At 33.1% G+C, this 20262-nt stretch overlaps 2 protein-coding genes across 3 annotated transcripts; one reads left to right on the forward strand and one right to left on the reverse strand.

Moving 5' to 3' along the window:
• Nucleotides 1-1457: 1457 nt before the first annotated feature.
• Nucleotides 1458-9009, reverse strand: Cycb3 (cyclin B3). The gene is made up of 8 exons (XM_070303020.1): nucleotides 8860-9009; nucleotides 8013-8139; nucleotides 6919-7162; nucleotides 6447-6749; nucleotides 5695-6144; nucleotides 5443-5598; nucleotides 4519-4799; nucleotides 1458-4450 (listed from the first exon to the last, which is right to left on the reverse strand). Exons 3-8 carry the CDS (start codon nucleotides 7126-7128, stop codon nucleotides 4399-4401), a joined length of 1452 nt encoding a protein of 483 aa, XP_070159121.1. The 5' UTR covers nucleotides 7129-7162; nucleotides 8013-8139; nucleotides 8860-9009; the 3' UTR covers nucleotides 1458-4398.
• A 627-nt stretch (nucleotides 9010-9636) lies between these two features.
• Pex1 (peroxin 1) lies at nucleotides 9637-19546 on the forward strand. 2 transcript variants are annotated; one of them, XM_070302528.1, is made up of 16 exons: nucleotides 9637-9837; nucleotides 10894-11109; nucleotides 11190-11304; nucleotides 11448-11840; nucleotides 12118-12715; nucleotides 13327-13541; nucleotides 14043-14199; nucleotides 14409-14571; nucleotides 15563-15722; nucleotides 16078-16400; nucleotides 16550-16614; nucleotides 16720-16779; nucleotides 16959-17145; nucleotides 17243-17416; nucleotides 19104-19216; nucleotides 19309-19546. In XM_070302528.1, the coding sequence occupies exons 1-16, from the start codon at nucleotides 9745-9747 to the stop codon at nucleotides 19379-19381; spliced, it is 3105 nt and encodes a 1034-aa protein (XP_070158629.1). In that variant the 5' UTR covers nucleotides 9637-9744; the 3' UTR covers nucleotides 19382-19546. The 2 variants fall into 2 exon arrangements, with proteins under 2 accessions (XP_070158629.1, XP_070158630.1); XM_070302529.1 differs by having other exon boundaries at nucleotides 13327-13526.
• The last annotated feature ends 716 nt before the right edge of the window (nucleotides 19547-20262 follow it).

Consider the following 20262-nt stretch of genomic DNA (forward strand, 5'->3'; position numbering starts at 1 on the left):
TTTTTTTGTTTCTTGTTGCATTGCAGGGACATAACTGAGAATACTATTTGTGCCTCAGTCTCGGAAAAAAAGAAAATTGAATGAATGAGACATATAATAGCGAAGACTGAAGCATTGTGATATATTGCATGTCGGATTTCGATTTTTTTGAAACCTGAAAGAACGATTTTAGAATAGAAACATCCATAGGACGCTTTAAGCCTTCTTTGAAAAAAAAATCAATATCTTGGAAGATCAATTTATATCATATAATTAGAATATATACATATAATAGTTAAGTTGTTTAATAAGATATTTGATTATATATATATATATATATATATATATATATATATATATAAAAATCTGATTTACATATATGTATATATATAAAAATTATAATATATATATATATATATATATGTCTAGTTTATATATGTATATATATAAATTATAATACATATATATATATATATATATATATAAATTGGATATCTTATTAAATAACTACAATGCACAATGAACTTGGCACATTTTTCAATATATGAAAGGGTACTGCGTTTCACCCCAGAAAATTAACTATTGCAAAAAATTTTTTAGAAAGTAATTAGTTTGTGTGTATTTAAATAGTCTCTTACTATATATTTGTGATTCTTTTTTCATATTTGTGAATTCTTTTCTATAGATTTAGAGAGAAAAATATTTGAAAAAGATTTGTATGTACATATTTATTTACAGACATAACTAGCGTTTGATGAACAGAAAAAGTATTATTTCCTTGTAATTATTTTGTACATCAACAGTAAGAATCTCAAGTTGCAATAGTAATTTTAAGTCTCCCGTCTGGCAATACAAATAGCTCAAAATCATTACATTATGTAAAAAAATCGTATCTAGTGCTAATTCCACAAATATAATAATAATAAGTATGTACCTGATTTTTCTTGACATTTAAAACATGTATATTTATTGTTTATTTATGAAAATTGTGCATGTATAAACTAGTAAGATTTTCAGAATTTTGTTATCTTCTGCACGACATACAGACTGTATAATTCTTGATATAATAATTGTGAACAAAAGGTTTATAAAAAAGTATTTGAATAAAATTATTAGATTTCGAATGTATAACTACAATTGATGTGGAAAAAATCAATCAAGCCTGTTTGAATTAAAAAAATATATAATATTTATTAAAAAGTATATAATATTTGCAAAGATCTTTGTATACTAGCTTCAAAAAGTTTATCACTTTATTTTTAGGAAATATGATATATTTATTTAAGTTTTATTTCTTTGAAAATAATTCCGTTACACTTCTGATAATAACTGAATAGAATGGAAACATTCCTGAAAGTTATTTTATAAAAGCCTTTTTTAAAATCTTGTAAAGAGAGATGACTAATTATGAAAGATTTTACTTGAAGTATTTCACATTAAAATAACACAATTAATAAATTTTTGATTTTATTCGGTTATATGTGTTTATAGCACACATCTATCTGAGGATAATAGATATAGTAGAGGTTCATCGTGACAACAGAAAAAATATATTAATTATATATATACACACTAGTCTAATTTTGACCCCATATTTCTGCAACCCTCAGTATTATATGTTGATGTATATTTATTACATAAATTTTAAATTTGTCCTAAAGATTAATTATGAGTATATACATATACAGATGCAAATCTACAATCAAATGTATGTACAGTAATATATAATTTACTTATGCTTATGTTTTTGAGATAAGAACCTACTGAGATGATTAAATATTTCAAAAGTGTGTATAATATATTCTATTTTTTTTTTTTTTGTTAAAAGAAAAAGCAATCGTATATAAATACACAATTACTGAGTGTATATACGGGGCAGCCATAAAATTCCTTATTTCTTTTATATAAATTAGACATTATCATAAATGTGCTGTATGCACATTCATCACATATATTTTATCTCTTTTTATTTTATAACTTTTATTCAATGAAAAATACAAAAAATGTTACATATGAAGAATTTGGTGATAGATCATCTTCTGCATTGAGAATAATGGCTAAAATATTTCGATCTGCTAAATCTCGTACATTATTACATCGAACATATATATTTTTTTTTTGATATTTTATTTTTTATATATTAAAAATTAATTTTATATTAATGTATATATTATTTCATATCTTGCTTCATACATTTTTTTTATTTAAGCAAATTGTTCAATAAATAAAGTATATTAATTATACAAACAGATTATATTGTAACCTTGCAAATTATGAATTTATTTCATTATTACGTCACGAGTTCTTCGATTTTATACTAGGAGTAACAGAATTTCGTGGCCACCCTGTATTTAGAAAAAAGCGTAAAAAAGAATACTTGACACTTATCGTTTCGATTTTGTGACATTATAAGTGAATAATGTTAATATCACGGGTGGTCCTTTTCATTTTTTGTTGACGATTGTTCTGCATGTCTTTGTTCAGGAAAAAGTTTTATGTTATCACTATTATACGAGTTAGGTGTTGAAACGTCTTATCCATCTGTATAGATATAATGTGAATTGCATCTTTTGCAAATTATTAATCGCATTTAGTTTTGGCACGCAAGCGTTTGCAGAGTGAGCGTTTACGCTATTTTCAATAGAAAAGAAAAATCTTACTCCGCTAAATATACGAGAAAGGAGCTTAAATCGTATCTAGCTAGATTACTATAACATATATAGCTAACTTATAAATCCTTGAATAAGCTTATATCTCAGTAAAATATCGGGCATAGGATTTTTGATTGAGAGAATCTCACATTAAACGCGATATAAATTTTGATTCGCGATTATAACAATCAGAAATCCGAATTTCTCACCCTGGCAACATAAGCTTCATCATCAGTTTATATACAGTCGAACCGTCGTGCTTTTTTTTCGACGGGACCGAAAGTTTAGCTTTTTCTATTTTTGATTTTTTCTCTAACGTATACTTATATTCTAAATATGATTGTCGAATAGGATGATGTTAGAATGACATGGAAACTGAAGAAAAAGTCAAAAATAGAAAAGTTAATAATAGGCTTGAGAAAATACGGAAAGTCGACTGTAAAATGCAACAACGATGCATAACAATGCGCCACACTAATTATACGACAGCACTTTGAATAAAAATTACTGCATGATTATTCGCTCTGAGCATAATTTATATTGTTGATCAGCAGTCGATGGTATTGTCAATTTTACAGAAATACTTTTGGAAGAAAAAGCATCAAAGAATTAAGATTAATTACGAGGATAGAAGAGGAGAGAGAGAGAGAGATAGAAAGGAGAAGGAAAGAGATTAAATAGCAATGCACATGGTCGAATATCTCGAGAATTACACGAGATACAGATGCCAGAAATAAGATAGCTGTTCGGTTATTCTTTACATCATCGTTTTCAGCGAGAAAATACATTACTCAAAACACAATAAAATTTGTTGCACGATATGAATATTACAAGTCCGATCGATCCAAAATTATGGACAAGTATTGCAATATTAGAAAGCCAATTCCTACAATAAATACAAAACATGAAATTCAAATCGAGAAATGTGGAGCCACGCAATTTGCACTTCTTTTATCAATTTAAGGAAAATCTCTTTTTTTTTTTATGTATTGCAAAACTAAGTGATATATAAGTTTGTTTTCTATTTGAAACAATGTATTAAATATTATAAGGGGGAGGGGCGATTATATACAAAAATATATTTTATTTCTCTTTTCGATTCTTGAAAATACATCTTTTCATTTTTTGAGAAATCTGACCGTGCGCATTACTTTTCTTCCTTTCTTTATACATTGGAAACCCGGCGCTACAAATCTCGGTTGAAAATTTATCTCGCAAGATGTAAAAGCATGGCGCTAAAATAAATGTTTTAATATAAAAAAAAAAGAAAAAAGTAAAATAACTTATAAATATTGAGATTATAAAGTAATATAGATTACACGCGTCATATATATATAAATAATAATAATAATAATAAAATAGTATAATAATAAAAATATAAAGCTTTTGTGTGTGATATAAGTTTTTTTATAACATTTTTGAAATGCGTTCGATGTTTTTTACGTTCTCTCGTCTACGTATTATGCATTATACAATTTAGAGAATATCAAGTCTTTTGTGAACATAAAAATTATATCAAAAGTTATGTTTTTATTATTATTATTATTATACAATTTTATTATTTAGGGAATATCGCTATTCGCATGCTAATGACCAATTGCCTATGTTTAGATCGACTCAATAATAGTTAGTCTTAGCGACTAATCTGTGTCTTTTGCTTCCACTTTGTCAAATGTCATCTGTCTATACTTATATCGAACTTTAGACAATTGTTTTTATTTATATAAATTAATTTCAATCGCTTTATTTTTAATTTTATTTGTTTTACCTATACATCTAAAGTTTCTTTTAGTGGCAGCTTTGCTACTTCGAAGAAAATCCTAGAATGCAGAAAAGTTGAAATGAATACTACCAATTCGCGAATGTTTTTATTTAAATTAATACTTACTTATGACTGTATTTGTTGCGAACGGTCATTAGAGTTTCTTTATGCTTCTTATGCAGGCACTGATTCAAAAGAATGCAGATATCTCTTATGTCGTCAAGTTTATAACCGCTATAATATTCTAATGTCGGAGTCCATCCTCCCAGGTCCTTCATTAACAACGCTAGTAGCAGCGCTGACGCTGCAATTTTGCTATCGCTGTACGTGATCATCGAGTAATCCATCAGCGAGTACTCTAATATGTATCGAGCCAGAGTCAACGTTGGCATAGACACCTTGACACACTATTTTCAAATAATAGTGATTGAATTAATATACATTTTTCAGTAAAATCAAATATAAATATAAAATATTAAAACATAAAACATTATGATAAAAATTAAAAAAATCTAATTTAAATAAAAAAACATAATTAATCTTCTATAATCTGACATGATTTCAAAATAATACGTTTTTTTATCAGTCTGATTTATAATTGGGTATATATCAGATTTACATACTATTATTACATACTATTTATATAAGTATATTAAAGCAAAAGAAACTTGGACAATTGGATCAGAAATTGAGACTTGGGCAATTTCCTTGTTAAGTGCCTGCTTTTACCATTAAGTCTAATTTTATCCAGATTTTAATATCTTTCTATGTGTATACAGTTTTATCTAAATATTAGGTATAAATGATTGGATTGGAAATTGAACCTGTATCTTTCACTAGAAAATCTTACTATCAGCCAGACTTTATACATTAGTACTTTCTCATCCTCTTTTTAAAAGACAATTATTTCATTTAGAAAAAGAAATATAATATATCTAATATTTATTTTTAATATATGTAAGATAGAATTTTAATAGATTTTGATGTAGAATAATCTTTATGAGAGACAATCTCTGCATAAATTTATAATACTAAATATGCATTACTTACTCTAGCATAACGCCGAAGAAACCTGTAAGAAAGAGGTATTCCCAGGTCAAAATTTACTACTCTTAAAACATTCATTTCCATCCTAATGAGTTCCCTCTGTGTGTAAGCGCCATCACATATGTACAAAAAATCTTCCACCATTGGTGGTATTCTTTCCTACAAACGAAATTAAGAACATGTGCTATCAGAGTACAATTTAATTAGGTAAAAATTCGTGTGATTTTATAACAGAGATGTGTTCATAAAACTTACATCAAATTTACTCGCTATGAAAAGACTCGCAGCGCCGAGCAACTGTAGAGTTTCTTTGCCAACCGTCACCTTTGACAGATAGAGATCGACCAATTTCACGGCCAGATAGAGAGTCTCGTGATTAAGCTCAAATGATTCCTGTACCTCGACCATCCAGTCGATCAGCAGTGCTCTCATCCATCGCGACAGACATACTTGCCGCTCCATATAATCGGCAATGCGAAATAAATGCTCTCGTTCTTTTAGATATTCAAAGATGTCCATTGCATATTGCGATACTTGGAATGGATCTAGCCAATTCTCGATGTCAAAGTCCCATTGCACGTCTTTGGGTAATTCCCTTACGGGTATAGTGATCAATTCAGTGGCAGTTAATGCTTTCTTCTTGCTCACAGAAGATGTAGATTCGCTCTTTTCGTCCTTCTCGACTTTTTTTTCGTTCTCGTCAACCTATTTCAAGTCTGCTTTGTACTTTATAATTCTAATAATTATGGAGAATAGAGTGTAAAAATTTTACACGTATAACTTAATTCAATTACAATTGATAAAAACAGAGAATTTTAGGCATAGAATTTAATCATTAAGTTCACGTTTAATTTCGAAACATTTTAAAAGTTAAAAAAAAAAAAAAAAAAAAAAAATGTAAAAGCTTTCACCTTCAAATTTTTACTATAAATATATGAATCAGATTCAAAAAGAAAATGTCAGCTCTGAAATATTGCATATAATACGCTACAAAGAATATTGATCACCTTATTATTGCTGTTTCTACGGATCTTCTTTAGACTATCTGTAACATCTTCCAAAGCACTAACATACAGTGAATTGTCTTCTGACTTCTCTAGATCTGTGCTGTGTCTAATATTCACGACCTTGGTGGGAATTCCCGTTTTATCATCCTTTTTAATAATGGGCTTAACACGAGGCAATGGTTTCGATTTCACTGGGATAACTTTTGCAATATTAATCTCGGCAGGCTTGTCCATTACAACTAGTTTTCCATGAGTAACTATTTTTTTTGTCACATGATTCTGTCCAAATGATGTAGTAATGGCCTATTAAATCCAAGTGATATAAAAAAAAGAGATAAATAATACAATAATAAAAAATATAGTACACAATATATATATATAGAAAATAATAATACAGACATATTACAATACTTTGATACAAATATACAGCATATATATTTATATCCAGTAATATAACAATTATAGTACATACATTGGTAATGTTTGTGAAGGCAGATCTTTTGACTGTCTTTTCTTTAGGTGGTGAAGCTTCCGCCTTCCGCTTAGTACGAGTATCTCTGCTGATAGACTGTTTTACTACATTGCTTATTAAAGCATTTTGACTTCTGGTTGTCATTCCTTTCCTTAGATTTATAGTGCTGGTTTGCCTATTCTGTCCAAGCAATACTTTTGGAGGTGCCATTTTTGTATAGGATGAAACTTTGGTACTTCTGTTCCTACGATTTGAAATTAAATGATTTATTTATATACATTATTAGAATATATAGTTCTTTTGCGTTTAACCAATGATTTTTTTATTTATTTAGTTTATTAATTAAAATAATTCTATTCTATATATATATATATATATATTACACACTAAAAAAATAAACACAGTCGATAGATATTTTGAAAATAACTTTTTGTATACAATTTTTGCTCGAGTAAAACTGACTATAAATTGATTAAGAAACTTATCGTTAAAAAATAATATGGATAATAATCAAATGGATATTTTAGAAATGTTTTATATTTCCAAGATATAGAGATTTTTAATATATATATAAAAAGAAAACATATTGCATAAACTCTTTTATACACACAGAAATCGCTCGTATATTCAACACTAAGCATTCTCGTCGACAAATTGTATTGAAGAAAAGTCGAGTTCGTGTCGCTAAAATAAAGCAGAATTCTCATGCTATCTGACGACATATGACCCGTGTTATTCGTTGTCAATTTTATCGTTCTCTCGAATACACGCGAGGCGAGATTCGAATTTGTGGAAGCTGTACAGGCGAGAAAAACGCGGGAACTTTCCAGGCTCGCGGATTCCTTTCGTTCGGTCGCGAAAGATACGTTCGTACAATCTACTCTCCGTCACTTTCACGATCTCAAGGACGATGTTGAAAAAGCCATCGATTTCAACGAGGGATTATACGGAGTATTATCGGTGATGATGTTGATAAACGCGAAGGTCGTCGGCAAAATATTTATCCCACGAGCAATATGGTGGAGTGGATCGCGTCCGGTGTAACGATGGGTGTCGAACGGGACACACCATGGTGTGCATGAAACGTGGTGTACCTGCGTGAGAGCCTCGTGTGTACGGATGGTCGCAGTCCTCGCTTCTAACGTCCAAGCATCACCGCGCGCACTCTTCGCCCTCGTCCTTCGACGTGCGTGCGTTTCGTTCGAGCGTCGCCCAGTCGGCCTCAGTGTTGTTGTTCGGGCCGGGTTTTCTCGCGCATGCGTGGTAGATGGCAGCCGAAGCAGCGGTGTATATAAGAGGAGTAGTGTTTGGGCGCGAAAGTTTTGGCGGGCCCGGCAATAAGGACAGGCTAGGTTAAGGTGAATAGGTAAGTATACATTTTAGAATTTATTTTATTTAATTATTATATTGTCTCTTTTAATAAAAAAAAATGATATAAATTACATTATAATTAAAATTAGTATTTGTAGAAAAAATGTTTTTTATTTATTTAATTGATTATTTAATTAATTATTTTTAAAAAGATATTTTTATATTTAATGAATTTTATTTATGTTTATTTAAACAAATAAATATTTTTATTTTTTGTATTTTTTGTAAGAATACTGGTGAGGTTTTTGGCAGTTTTCCTTACCCTTGCAACAAATGTTGGTATTCTCCGAGATTCTGCCAAAAATAAAATTTTACTTTTGTTTATATTAAAATGTTTTTTAATTAATTATTTTATTACCCTTTCCTTTTTCAGTTTATTTATATTTTATTTATAATATATATGTGTTTATTTGAATATTTAATATTTTTATAATAGATGTTTAACAATTATTAGATATTTTTGTGCGGGTGATTAATGGTACTTCTTTTTGGTCAACTAAGCACTGTACTGATACCGCGTTTGTCACGCATGCGCGAAAAAACCCGGCCCGAACAACAACACTGGTCGGCCTCCTCATCCGCCTCTTGTCGTTGACATTCAAAAACTCACGGTTATGGCCGATTGGCCAATCGTGCGCCGTCGCCGCGAGCGACATCTCGCGGCGATGTGTGGAGTTCCACATGTGACCAGAATAACATCTGACAGATGTTTACCTGCGACTGATATATATATGTATATATATATATATATATATATATAAGGTCCCCTTTAAATATCTTCTCCCATATATCGCACCTTCTTAATTTAATTAAATTAAGAATATTCCTTAATTTAATTAATTTGTAATTAATGTGTAATTATTTACTAATGTTCAATTTAATTAAAGATGTCTCTTAATTTAGTTTAAATTAATTAAATTTATTTCAATTTAATATATCTTTTTTCAAAATATGAAACATTTTATGTCAAGCGTATTTATTATATATATATATACATATTACTTTTATATGCTTGTTTGATTTTACTTTTCATACAAGATTGTTTATATTGATTTTAATAATATAAAAAAAATTGATTTTAATGCTTATGTCAAATTAGATTCAGTTTTTTAATTCATCTTTAGAATGAAAAAAAAAATATATATATATATATATATATATATATATATATATATATAATGATAATAAAAATAAACAATAAAATATATATATACTGTTTCTATTCCACTATATTATAATAATTTATTTATCCGTTATATTCAATCTTCAAAAATGTATTTATTATCAGTTCAATCTGAAAATATGGGGCGCATTCTCAGTCACTCGGAAATTGCAGTAACTATCTAGCGCAAAGTTCATCGGGTTTTCTTCTCAGGGTGGCGCATACGAAAGAACGCCGAAAACCATGCTGCGCGTGTTTCATTAATTCACGGCTGTGTAGTTTGCACAGTCAAAATGCAACGCGAACATCTCATCGTGAAATACGTCACGGCAAATAATTGCTTTGCACATCTGTCTGCTACCTGGATACGTCGTTTAGAAGCTGAGGTTAGTTTCCAGTTTTTCTATTTTCTTCTTATGGAGCGGTCGCTTTCGACGCAAAAACACGCGTGTCACGTGACACCGTTGTTGTTAGACGTGCCAGATTTTTTGTGCGCACGTGACGTAACGCGATGACGTTTACAGTCACGTGTACGCGACGGGCGCCTGAATTTTAGCGGGATTTCGCGAAAGACGGATGAAATAGCTGCGTAAATAAGTAGATAAATAAATATAAATCGTGAATATTGTTTTTTTATTTCGAGTTTTTAATTAATTTTTCAAATTTTAAAAATAACTTTTAAAAAGAATTAAACGGTGGCCCATACAGGACCTCATTTTGTTCGATCAATTACTTTATTGATACTACATTCAACGCGCATGCGCGAAAAAATCTGTCCAATATGAGTCACGTGACCGATAGTAGCTCTCTCTGCAGGCGTAACGTCATATCGTGGGCCATGAAACATGCGATCAATATAGATGATAATTCGACGACTTAACGCGCCATCTATTGTATAAAAGAAGTGGACTCGATAGCGAATTACAAAAATTGCTTTTTCGAAGCAATTTTTGTAATTCCTTTTTTCGAAAATACATACATTGTTATCTCATACAAAATATAAAAAGTAAATAATAATTTATAAAATTCCATTCTATTTATAATTATCGAATAAAGTTATGAAAAGCTCGATTTTCTATAAAATTTTAAATTAATATAAACTCTGCTCATTCATATACATATGGATGTTAGCATAAAAACAGAAATAGAGAAAAACAGATGAAATAATTATATGCCATCAATAATCAATTTAATATTTTGTAAGAAATCGAACTTTTTATAACTCGATAATTATAAAATAGAATGGAAAATATATATTTTATAAATTATATATATTTTAAATATATAAATATTTAATTATATATAAATATTTAAAAAGTTTAAATATATAAATTTTTACGCAGATATTATTCACTCTTCTAGATTTCTCAAAAGCAATTATAATAAATTATTAATTTTTAATTATAACAATTTTACGACAATTCGATGAATATTAATTACAGGAGAATGCGATCGAGATATCATACGAAGGAAGGTTGTATTATCTCTCTTGTGTTCCTCGGATTGATAACGATGAGGCATTATGTATCGGAGCGACATTCGCGAGGAGTTTGAACATCCAAGAAGGAGATGAAGTACTCGTGTCGTCCGTGAAAAACTTACCTTCGTTAAGTAGCATTAAAATCGTACCTCGCACGTCGAGCGATCGCGAGCTTCTGGTAGGAAAATACTTTTATCACACCAGCTTGTGTAATCAACGAAATTAATTAATCGATCGTTTTTACATTTGGCGAAACAGGAATTGCAAATGGAAAGGGTGCAGTCGAATCTCTTGAGTCAAGTGAGAATCGTCGCGAAAGAACAGCCGATTGTGTCGTGGATCTCCAAATTCTCTTCCGTAACTTTTATTGTGGGCAAGTGTGTTTTCTTTATAAAATTATTTAGAGACAATACAGAGTATTTTAATAAAATAGTATAGGACTAAAAATAATATAGAAATCTGTAAACGCGCTTTTGATCGACTATTAAAAAATCTCTGTATAATCCTTGTATACAGAGGATTTGGAGCCGAAATTTGCATACGGACTCCTCCAACAATTCACGGAAGTGCATGTGCTCGATGCGATCCCGAATGCAAAGATAAAGGACGCAGATGCGAAGAAGGAGGTGGCCAACAAGATAGCCAACAGTTCTCTGGCCAAAATCTTGCCTTATTTTTCCAAAGGAAAAGATCATCGCGACTCGAGGGACAACGCTGCAAATTATGCATTATTGCAAAGTTTTCGCAAAAAGAGCGCACCTCGCGTATTTCGCGTTTATTCTCTGCCGATATTCCAGTCCTTCGATCACTTGAACTCTTACGACACGATCCTACGATGTCCCTGCAATGTTCTGATTCCAAGGAGTCATTTGCCGAAAAACGCGAACTCGACGAGTGGAATAATTATGTGTAAATTTTTATCAATAGTCATAAAATAATTCTTTATAGCTTATTTTAGTTATAATTTGTTCGATTTTATTTTATTTTATAATTTACACAATATTTTATTTTATTCTATAATTTTATTTTATTATAAATTATAATTTTATTTTTATTCATAATTTCATTGATTCATTAATACGTACATAAATCAAAATAAGATTAATTTCATGTAATATTTCATATTATAATATATTTATCTCAATAGAATTTTCGGAAGGACTAAAAAAAGTAAATTCATTCGCAGGTAAAATCAAAAAAGTATCAGAGGATTGTCAGCAAGTTGACGTCACTAACACAAATTTTCTAAAGGACGAGGGTCCTTCTCTATTCCCGAAATCTCCGCAGGAGCTTGTCGCGAGAATTTACGTTCTCGAAGACATTTTAGAAAAATGTTCCGCATCGTTAGACAGAAAGTATTTTGATCTGAATTCGATTCACTCTCGCGTGTATCTATCGAAGAGTTCGAGGATCACTCTGAAATTGAAAGTGGGAAGTAGGGTGATGATACAGATGATTGAGGAGGCTGATGAACGATTGCAGCCGTCGTCGGTGGACGTTTTTCCCTCCAGTCGATCGGTAACGGCGGAAGTTTTTCAAGATTATGTGAAATACCATTCGAAACACGAGGCACTCTTGCTCAATTCGTGCATGACAATTTTGCTCGACGACGGCGGACGATTCGTCGTCCGAATGTCACCCGCCAATTGTGATTACGTAACATTAGACAAGAGAAATATGAAAAATCTGGTGGTCCACGTTCGATCTATCTTGAGTTCGAACGATGCGGAAATCGCGGAAAATTGTACCGAGGAAAAATTGGAGCTGAAGAAAATTTCCACGGGGTACGCAATTACATATATTCAATAACATTTCCAGACAGCACATAATATTTATGATAAATATTCATAAATATCTTTTACTATTTATTTTTTGAAATATTATATAAATATTTTATACATTTTTTATATACATTAAGTGAAGAAATCATAAATACTTTATTCGAAATATTATTAAGATATAAATTAAATATTTTATATAATATTTATGATAGGTAAAAAATAAATATTTATAGTAATCTTTTGTAAATATTTCTCAATATTTTTATAAATATTTTTATGATATATGTATGATATATGATCTAATTATACATATATTATATAATATGATATATAATTTTTTATATATAATTATTTTTATGATATAAATCTTTACGATCTGTTAAATCTAAGATCACAAAAATATTTTGACCAATATTTATAAAATATCCAAATAATTATTATAAATATTTTGTAAATATATTTTATAAATATTGTGTGCTGTTTGGGTTTAACTGTTATTGATGGTTTGACAATAACATCGATTTTTACATTAAATTGTTGCCTGCGATTATAAATCGAATCTTCACGTCGGACTTCCATGCCGTGTAAAATTTCGATCCAAAAAAAAATTGCAGGTTTACAAAGGGTATCCTCGAAGATTGCGAGATCGCGCTCGATCTCAGTTTGGGTCTGCGGACACCGGTGGATTTCCGGTACGACCGAGAGAATATTTTGATCTGCGGTGATCTGGGCTCCGGCAAAACGACCATCTGCAAAATGCTAATCGAGCGTTATCGCGAGGTGCCCTATTTCGCTCACACGCACACGATTGATTGTAGGTCGCTGAAAGGTAACACTGCGACGGCATTTTCGCGCAATTAGAGCAATTAATTGCGATATGGTGACGTATTTTGATTACGGTCACAAATATCCGTGAAGAACTTTGAAAGCAAATAATTATCTTTTTTTTCTATTGCGACAATATATATATATATATATATATATATTAAATTTATTTAAATATTTAATTTTTATTTTATTTGTAGAAAAATCTCTCTTGGACAGTTCCCATTTTTTAGCCTTAATAAGTTGTGATAAAAGTCAAACTAACTCGCATTCATATTATGATGTATAATCACATATATTTCCATTATTATTATAATTTAGTACAAAAATTTACGGCATTATGTATATTTAATTAAAAAAACTTTATATTTGTATATTTTTATAATTTGAATCAGAATAATTTGAAGAGAAATTTAATAAGCAAATAAAAAATTTAACTTTATAAGTTTAATTTTATCATGTTAATTATATTTTCTTATAGTATTTACCAGTAATTATTAATTAGGTAAGAAGGTAGAGACGTTGCGGAAAATTATTATATCTGCCATGAATGAATGCGTGTATTATCAACCGTCAATACTATTTTTGGACGATTTGGAGAGTATTACAAATGCGTCATTAAACGACGAGGAAAATACAATCGACGCGACAAATGCTTCCAGGTAAATGGAGCCGTATTTATCAATCGTTAATTTAACCCGCATAATTATTAGTCCAGACAAAAAAAAAGGGAGAGAGAGGGATTGATTGCAAGGATTAATCGCGGTAAATTGCATATCAATGTAAATTGTAATTTTCCAAAAATTATTTCCTGACGACTCATTTTACAACGTGATGACGGTCCCTCCGGTTAATCTTAAATCAATTTCAGAATTGCCGATATGCTGTTTAATATTATCACGCAATACCAGGAGTCTCATTATATCTCGATCGTCGCTACCTGCGTCAGCGTGAACAAGATTGGCTCGAAATTACGACCGGCGAGGGGTGTGCAGTTCTTTAGGACAGTCTTGCAGATCCCTAATCTCGAGAAGGTATATAATGAATCGAATTGTTATCACATGTTACATGAGAAATCGATTTTTCATCCACACGCAGGATGATGGAAAATTTGAAAATTTTTATGCATATATTAGGTGTACAACTTTGCTTCCGCCGTTTTTTTTTCCGAAATTCGAGGCTTTATTGTAAAAAACTGGTTATACATTTATGATTCAGAGTATTGTCCACTCCCAATGATCGTGCCAATTCTTTTTGACTTTGACTCGAGTCTTCATTAAGTAATGCCTCCAATTCTGCATCTTCGAAAACCTTCTGTCTTCCACCGCTATGCCGGTCTTCGACGTGAAAATCACCGTTCTTGAAGCGTTGAAACCACTCGCGACACGTTCTTTCACTAATAGCGGCTTCACCATAAGTATTTGAGAGCATTCGATGAGCCTCGGCCGCAGATTTCTTCATATTGAAGCAGAAAATTAAAACCTCCCGCAAATGACGAAATGAATTTGGCTCGTAAACTGACATCTTCAATCGAGAATAACTTTATGATGCGGACACAAATCGACTAATGTTTCTATGGGATTATGTTGACAGATGCCCAAGTTTATCGCATGACATCTATGATCTATTTATTTCGACCACCACTTACCGCTCAAGCCATCTATAGGAAAACGGCGGAAGCAAAGTTGTACACCTAATATATGAAAAAACATTGATTGTTCAAATAACATAAAGTTTGATATCCAAATCATGTTATCTTTACGAAATAATCGACCTAACTGAAGAGAGTTCGTTCGAAAATAAGAGAGAAATGGAAGATATAAAATATATTAATTGTGATTTATCTTTGACTTTTTTTTTATAATTCGTATGTTTGCAATATTTTCTTGTTTACTGATGCACTTCTCGATTAATTTCACACTTCCACACCTCTTTAATCAAGCTCCCGTGTTGCCGTGTTGTGAATTAAGATATTTGCTCTGTTGATTCCTGCGCCTATCATTAACTCGTGTCGTGGCTAACCAGGTGGATAGAATCGATATTTTGCGATTAACACTCGAGGACAAGTTGTGCGTGCCCGGAGACATGAATTGGAATTACTATGGAAACAAGACCGAGGGCTGGATGCCTCAGGATCTCGTCGATTTATCAGAGAAGGCGAGATTCGTCGCGTGGAAGCGTCATGGTAACAGGAAACGCAAACGATCATAAAAATATCGATAAAAATTGCAAATTTTTAAATAAAAAAATCGATCGGAATTAAAAAAAAAAAAAAAAATCATTGGTATCAGAGTAAAAAGAAATGTGGCATTGTAATATTTAATAACAATGATAATGGCCATTTTTGTCCTTAACTTGTTTCGCGAATTGTGAGGAAAGATCGCGAAATAAAATAAATTAGATATACAGATTATCCAGGAATTATATGACATTGTACAATATTTCATCTATTTCTAAATCCTGCCAATTATTATGTATATAGTAATTTTTTTAATGTATCATTTTTACGGAGACGTTTACATGTTTCTATTTATTCCAAGTGGCAGGCGAGTCGAAACCACCGATTATCGTGACAGAAGAGGACGTGAACAGCGCACTAGAAAATTGCACACCAATGTCCTTGCAGGGTGTGCAGTTATATAAGAATGACAGTCATTCTTGGTCCAACATTGGCGGCCTGGCGGATACCAAGAGTTCTCTCACGGAAATTCTCCAATGGCCGCTCACGTACCCGGAGATCTTCAAGAACGCTCCGATAAAACTTCAGAGCGGTGTCTTGTTATATGGAATGCCTGGTACCGGGAAGACCATGTTGGCCAAAGCAATCGCCGGCGAATGTGGCGTGAATTTGATTAGTATCAAGGTAAAAAGAAATAACTTGATGATTTTTTATCGGTAATGGAACGTGTCTCTAACTTGATGCTTTATTCGCAATCCTTATTTCACACGTGGTTTCATCTCTTAATTAAAATTTTTCTTTATTCTTTCAAATGATGATGAGTATTGTTTCAGGGTCCGGAATTGCTATCAAAGTATATAGGTGTCAGTGAGGAATCTGTGAGAAATGTATTTGAAAGGTATAATGAATGAATCCCTTGAAGCTGTTTCTAATCATTCTTGTAATCTTTCATCTCTCTGGAGATTTTTGAAGATTTAATGTATTCTGTTGTTACGTTTCAAAGAGCTCGTCGCGCAAAGCCGTGCGTGTTGTTCTTCGACGAATTCGACAGTCTCGCACCTAGGTGAGTAATAGGACAAGTTGCTGTTAAGTTTAATTGTCAATATTTATCTAATAATCTTTTAATGTCGACGTGAGTGTTCTTTATATCAGACATTGCATTTATCTTATATTTTTTTTACTTAACTCCTGTATTTTAAGAAAAATGAAATATTTTTTAAATTTTTGTCTCCTTCCAATTAGACGCGGACACGACAGTACGGGAGTTACTGATCGAGTGGTGAACCAGTTGTTAACTCAGCTCGACGGGGTTGAGGATCGCGAGGGGGTAGCCGTCGTGGCAGCGTCCTCGAGGCCCGACTTGCTCGATCCGGCTCTCCTGAGACCTGGACGCCTCGACAAGTGTCTGCACTGTCCTTTACCGGACGCGGTAAATATCTCTTCGATAATAATCAATCTCTTCGATTCGTCATGACGTCTTATGTCCAATTAATTAACATTCCTCTTATCCGCGCATTCCTTCACAGTCGGAGAGAGAAGCGATCTTCGCGGTTCTGTGCGATTTTCAAAACATAGACAGGACGAAGCTGGACTTGAGGGAACTATCCCAGCTCTCCGACGGATTCACCGGTGCTGACGTCAACGCCGCGATTACCCTGGCGAGATTGTCGGCGTTCGAGGATGCCATGGCAATCGCGACCGTTAGTGTTAAAATTAAAGCTCGTGATGATCGATCTTTCAAACCGCTACGCGTTGGCTTTGCATTTTTGCGTGGAACATAAGAAGATGGCATCGTTAATGGCCGAGTAGCTTTGTTGCTACTGCTGCTGTTGTTGTTGTTGTTATCGTCACTGCTGCAGTATCTTAGCGGCGTCCTGATGAAAAGCGCTTCTCGCGCGATTCTCTCGAGAATCATTTGTAGGATAGCTTCCGAAGTAAGATAGTACGTAATGACGATAATATCGTTAGGTGTGCACCCTACGGTGTATATACACAGGGGTGCGCCTAGGAGAAGGAGAAGTAGGGGCGGGAGGGGGATTAGGGGGAGGGAAGGGGAAAGCTTTGCAAGGGCTGTAGGTGCTGCAATATAACCGAGGAAACGTAGAGACCAGGTTTATTAGCACACGGTGAGAGGCGAGAGCACCGAGCGACCAACAACCAAGGCACCCCCTTCGGCGCTCCCCCTCCTCTCCCGCCTTCATCCCTTCCGCGCCCACCCTACGCGTCGCTGAACGTCGAGGGGGTTATTATCTTATGCGTTATAATGATACACGGGGTTTAGGGCCCCGCAGCGGTCCTGCAAGATCGAAAGCCAGACAGCCATTCCGCTAGTTACGGTGCTCGTTAGCTCTCTCAGACGTCTTCGACATTTCCTATTATTAATCCTTCATTCGCGTGTGCGATACACTTATTTATTATTTATTTTCTTATTTATCCTCGCAGTTTTTCTTTTCTCTAAATAATTTCTTCCCCAAAAGCGCTTGCGTGACACTTGATTGACGGAAATATTTTTCCGATTAAATGTAAATAAATATATAATTCAATCATTGTTTTCATTATATCGATTATGCAGATTACAATTTTTTTTTTCTTTTTTGCAAAAATTATTAGCGTTTAATAGTTTCAACAATCAAAGAGCATTTGATCGAGCAAATTAATTCCTTGATGTTTATCAATATTTTTTCATATTTTTTAATTTCTATCTGAAAAATAAAATATATGAGTTTTTCAAGAATTAAAATATAAAATATATATGAGTTTTAAAAGGAAGAGAGAGAGAGAGAGAGAGCAAGTATAATTTTATATAATATAAAGATAAGTTTGAATTCAATCATTGGTGGAGCTAGTTTAATTAATCGGAATGAATCGGATACGCGCGTTATAAAGGGTCGCAGAAATACATCTTCAAGGTATTACGAGGGACGCGAGTGGCGTGTCTTACGGGAAGCTATTAATTAATTCGCATCGGAGAAAACGAAGTTATACGGCGGCACTTACCTCCCGGAAGAACGCGAGTATCCAAACTGTGCGTCTAATTAGCGAGCGAGTTTCCGGTGAGCGCAACGCATCTCGAGAGAGAGAGAGAGAGAGAGAGAGAGAAGAGAGGGAGGCGGGGAGGAGTGATAAGTGATTATGTGGATAGGAACATCGGGACTATCTTCCAAAGCGATGCAGATTGTAACTCCAATAATTAATTGAAATCGGCGTTGTTAACATGCAACATTAAGCTTATCATGTCGTGAAATGGACTTGATATATATATATTTTTTTACGCGGTTTAAACAACACAAATGATCATAGATAGTGAACTATACATATATATGTTTCTATATATAACTATATATAATAATTATTGATTATATAATAAACTTTGCTTATCGATCGCAGGACGGCAAAGTCGATGCGGCCGACATCATAGTCAAGCAAACGCATCTCGTGGAGTCTGTCAGATCGACAAGACCATCCTTGTCTATCGCGGAGAAACTTAAATATGCCAAAATGTAAGCGAATATACGTGCAAAAGAAATCGAGATTGTATGAAAATTATTACGATTATTATTACATATTTTACATGTCACTTTCATTGTTTTAGTTACGCCAGATTTTCCAAGGGGGACAACTTTGCGGAGGACGCGCTAAGGAATCAGAGGACAACATTGGCTTAAAATCAGACAAGTGAATTGAAATAGAATTTTTTTTTTTTTTCCGTTTGAAACCAAAAACTCTTTTCAAACGAGAAATACTTTTGTATTAAAGAGAAATCGATAAAAAATGCAACATAAATCGGGGAAAGAGGGAAATTAATAAAAATTTTTATCTTTATGATATTACATGTTGCTAAGTATTTCTCGAATTCGATCTCTCCTCGATGAGGGAAATTCGTACGAATCCGTATAACTCGAGCGTGTAACGTATAGGGTGAAGATTTTCACCGGGTGAACCCGGGTGCTCGCGAATCGGGCGGGCGCGAGGCCGGATGTCGCGCCGGGGCAAAGTTAAATTAAATCACGGGCGAAGGCAGCTAATATTGTAGTTTATCTGGCGGGACATTAGCGCGGTGAAATATGCGCCTCCTTCGCCTCCGAGCGAACTTAAAATCAAGATCTCAGCCGGCGAACTTCCCGGCCCGTCCCCGACCCACGACGACGACGACGACGACGACGACGACGACGACGACGACGACGATGTCGACGCCGGCGCGTCCTTCCTGCTAAGTCGCGCGTGAAAATACTAATTATTATACCGATTATTAATACGAAAAGTTGCCCGGCGTTCTAAGTCGGAGAGCTTCGAGAGGAGAGAGTCTCGCGGCGGAGTTTCGCAGCATCCGGATTACGCTCGCGTTCGCTTATGCCAGTTAAGGGAAGGAGGAGGAGGAGGAGGTGGTGGTGGAGGTGAAGGTAGAGGAGGAAAAGCGTCCCTCTCTCCCCTTCAGTCCCCGATAGTGGCTAAGAGCGCATCGCCAAGTAGATAATGAGTTTATTAGCGAGATATGATATCGTGTATGGTAAGTCGTCATATTGTCTGGCAGAATTCGCATTTGGAT

Source organism: Polyergus mexicanus, unplaced genomic scaffold (genome assembly GCF_030449975.1).
Source record: "Polyergus mexicanus isolate NDT 795.1 unplaced genomic scaffold, iyPolMexi1.0 SCAF_10, whole genome shotgun sequence".
Lineage (NCBI taxonomy): Eukaryota > Metazoa > Arthropoda > Insecta > Hymenoptera > Formicidae > Polyergus > Polyergus mexicanus.

Excerpts from the sequence above, each read along its gene's own strand:
- Cycb3 (XM_070303020.1), bottom strand. The coding sequence starts at position 7,128 with ATGGCACCTCCAAAAGTATTGCTTGGACAGAATAGGCAAACCAGCACT. Across the intron at positions 6,145-6,446 it reads GTAGAAACAGCAATAATAAG|GTTGACGAGAACGAAAAAAA; the intron begins GTGATCAATATT and ends GACTTGAAATAG. Across the intron at positions 4,451-4,518 it reads CGCAACAAATACAGTCATAA|GATTTTCTTCGAAGTAGCAA; the intron begins GTAAGTATTAAT and ends TCTGCATTCTAG.
- Pex1 (XM_070302528.1), top strand. The coding sequence starts at position 9,745 with ATGCAACGCGAACATCTCATCGTGAAATACGTCACGGCAAATAATTGC. Across the intron at positions 14,200-14,408 it reads GACGCGACAAATGCTTCCAG|AATTGCCGATATGCTGTTTA; the intron begins GTAAATGGAGCC and ends AATCAATTTCAG. Across the intron at positions 14,572-15,562 it reads AGATCCCTAATCTCGAGAAG|GTGGATAGAATCGATATTTT; the intron begins GTATATAATGAA and ends GTGGCTAACCAG.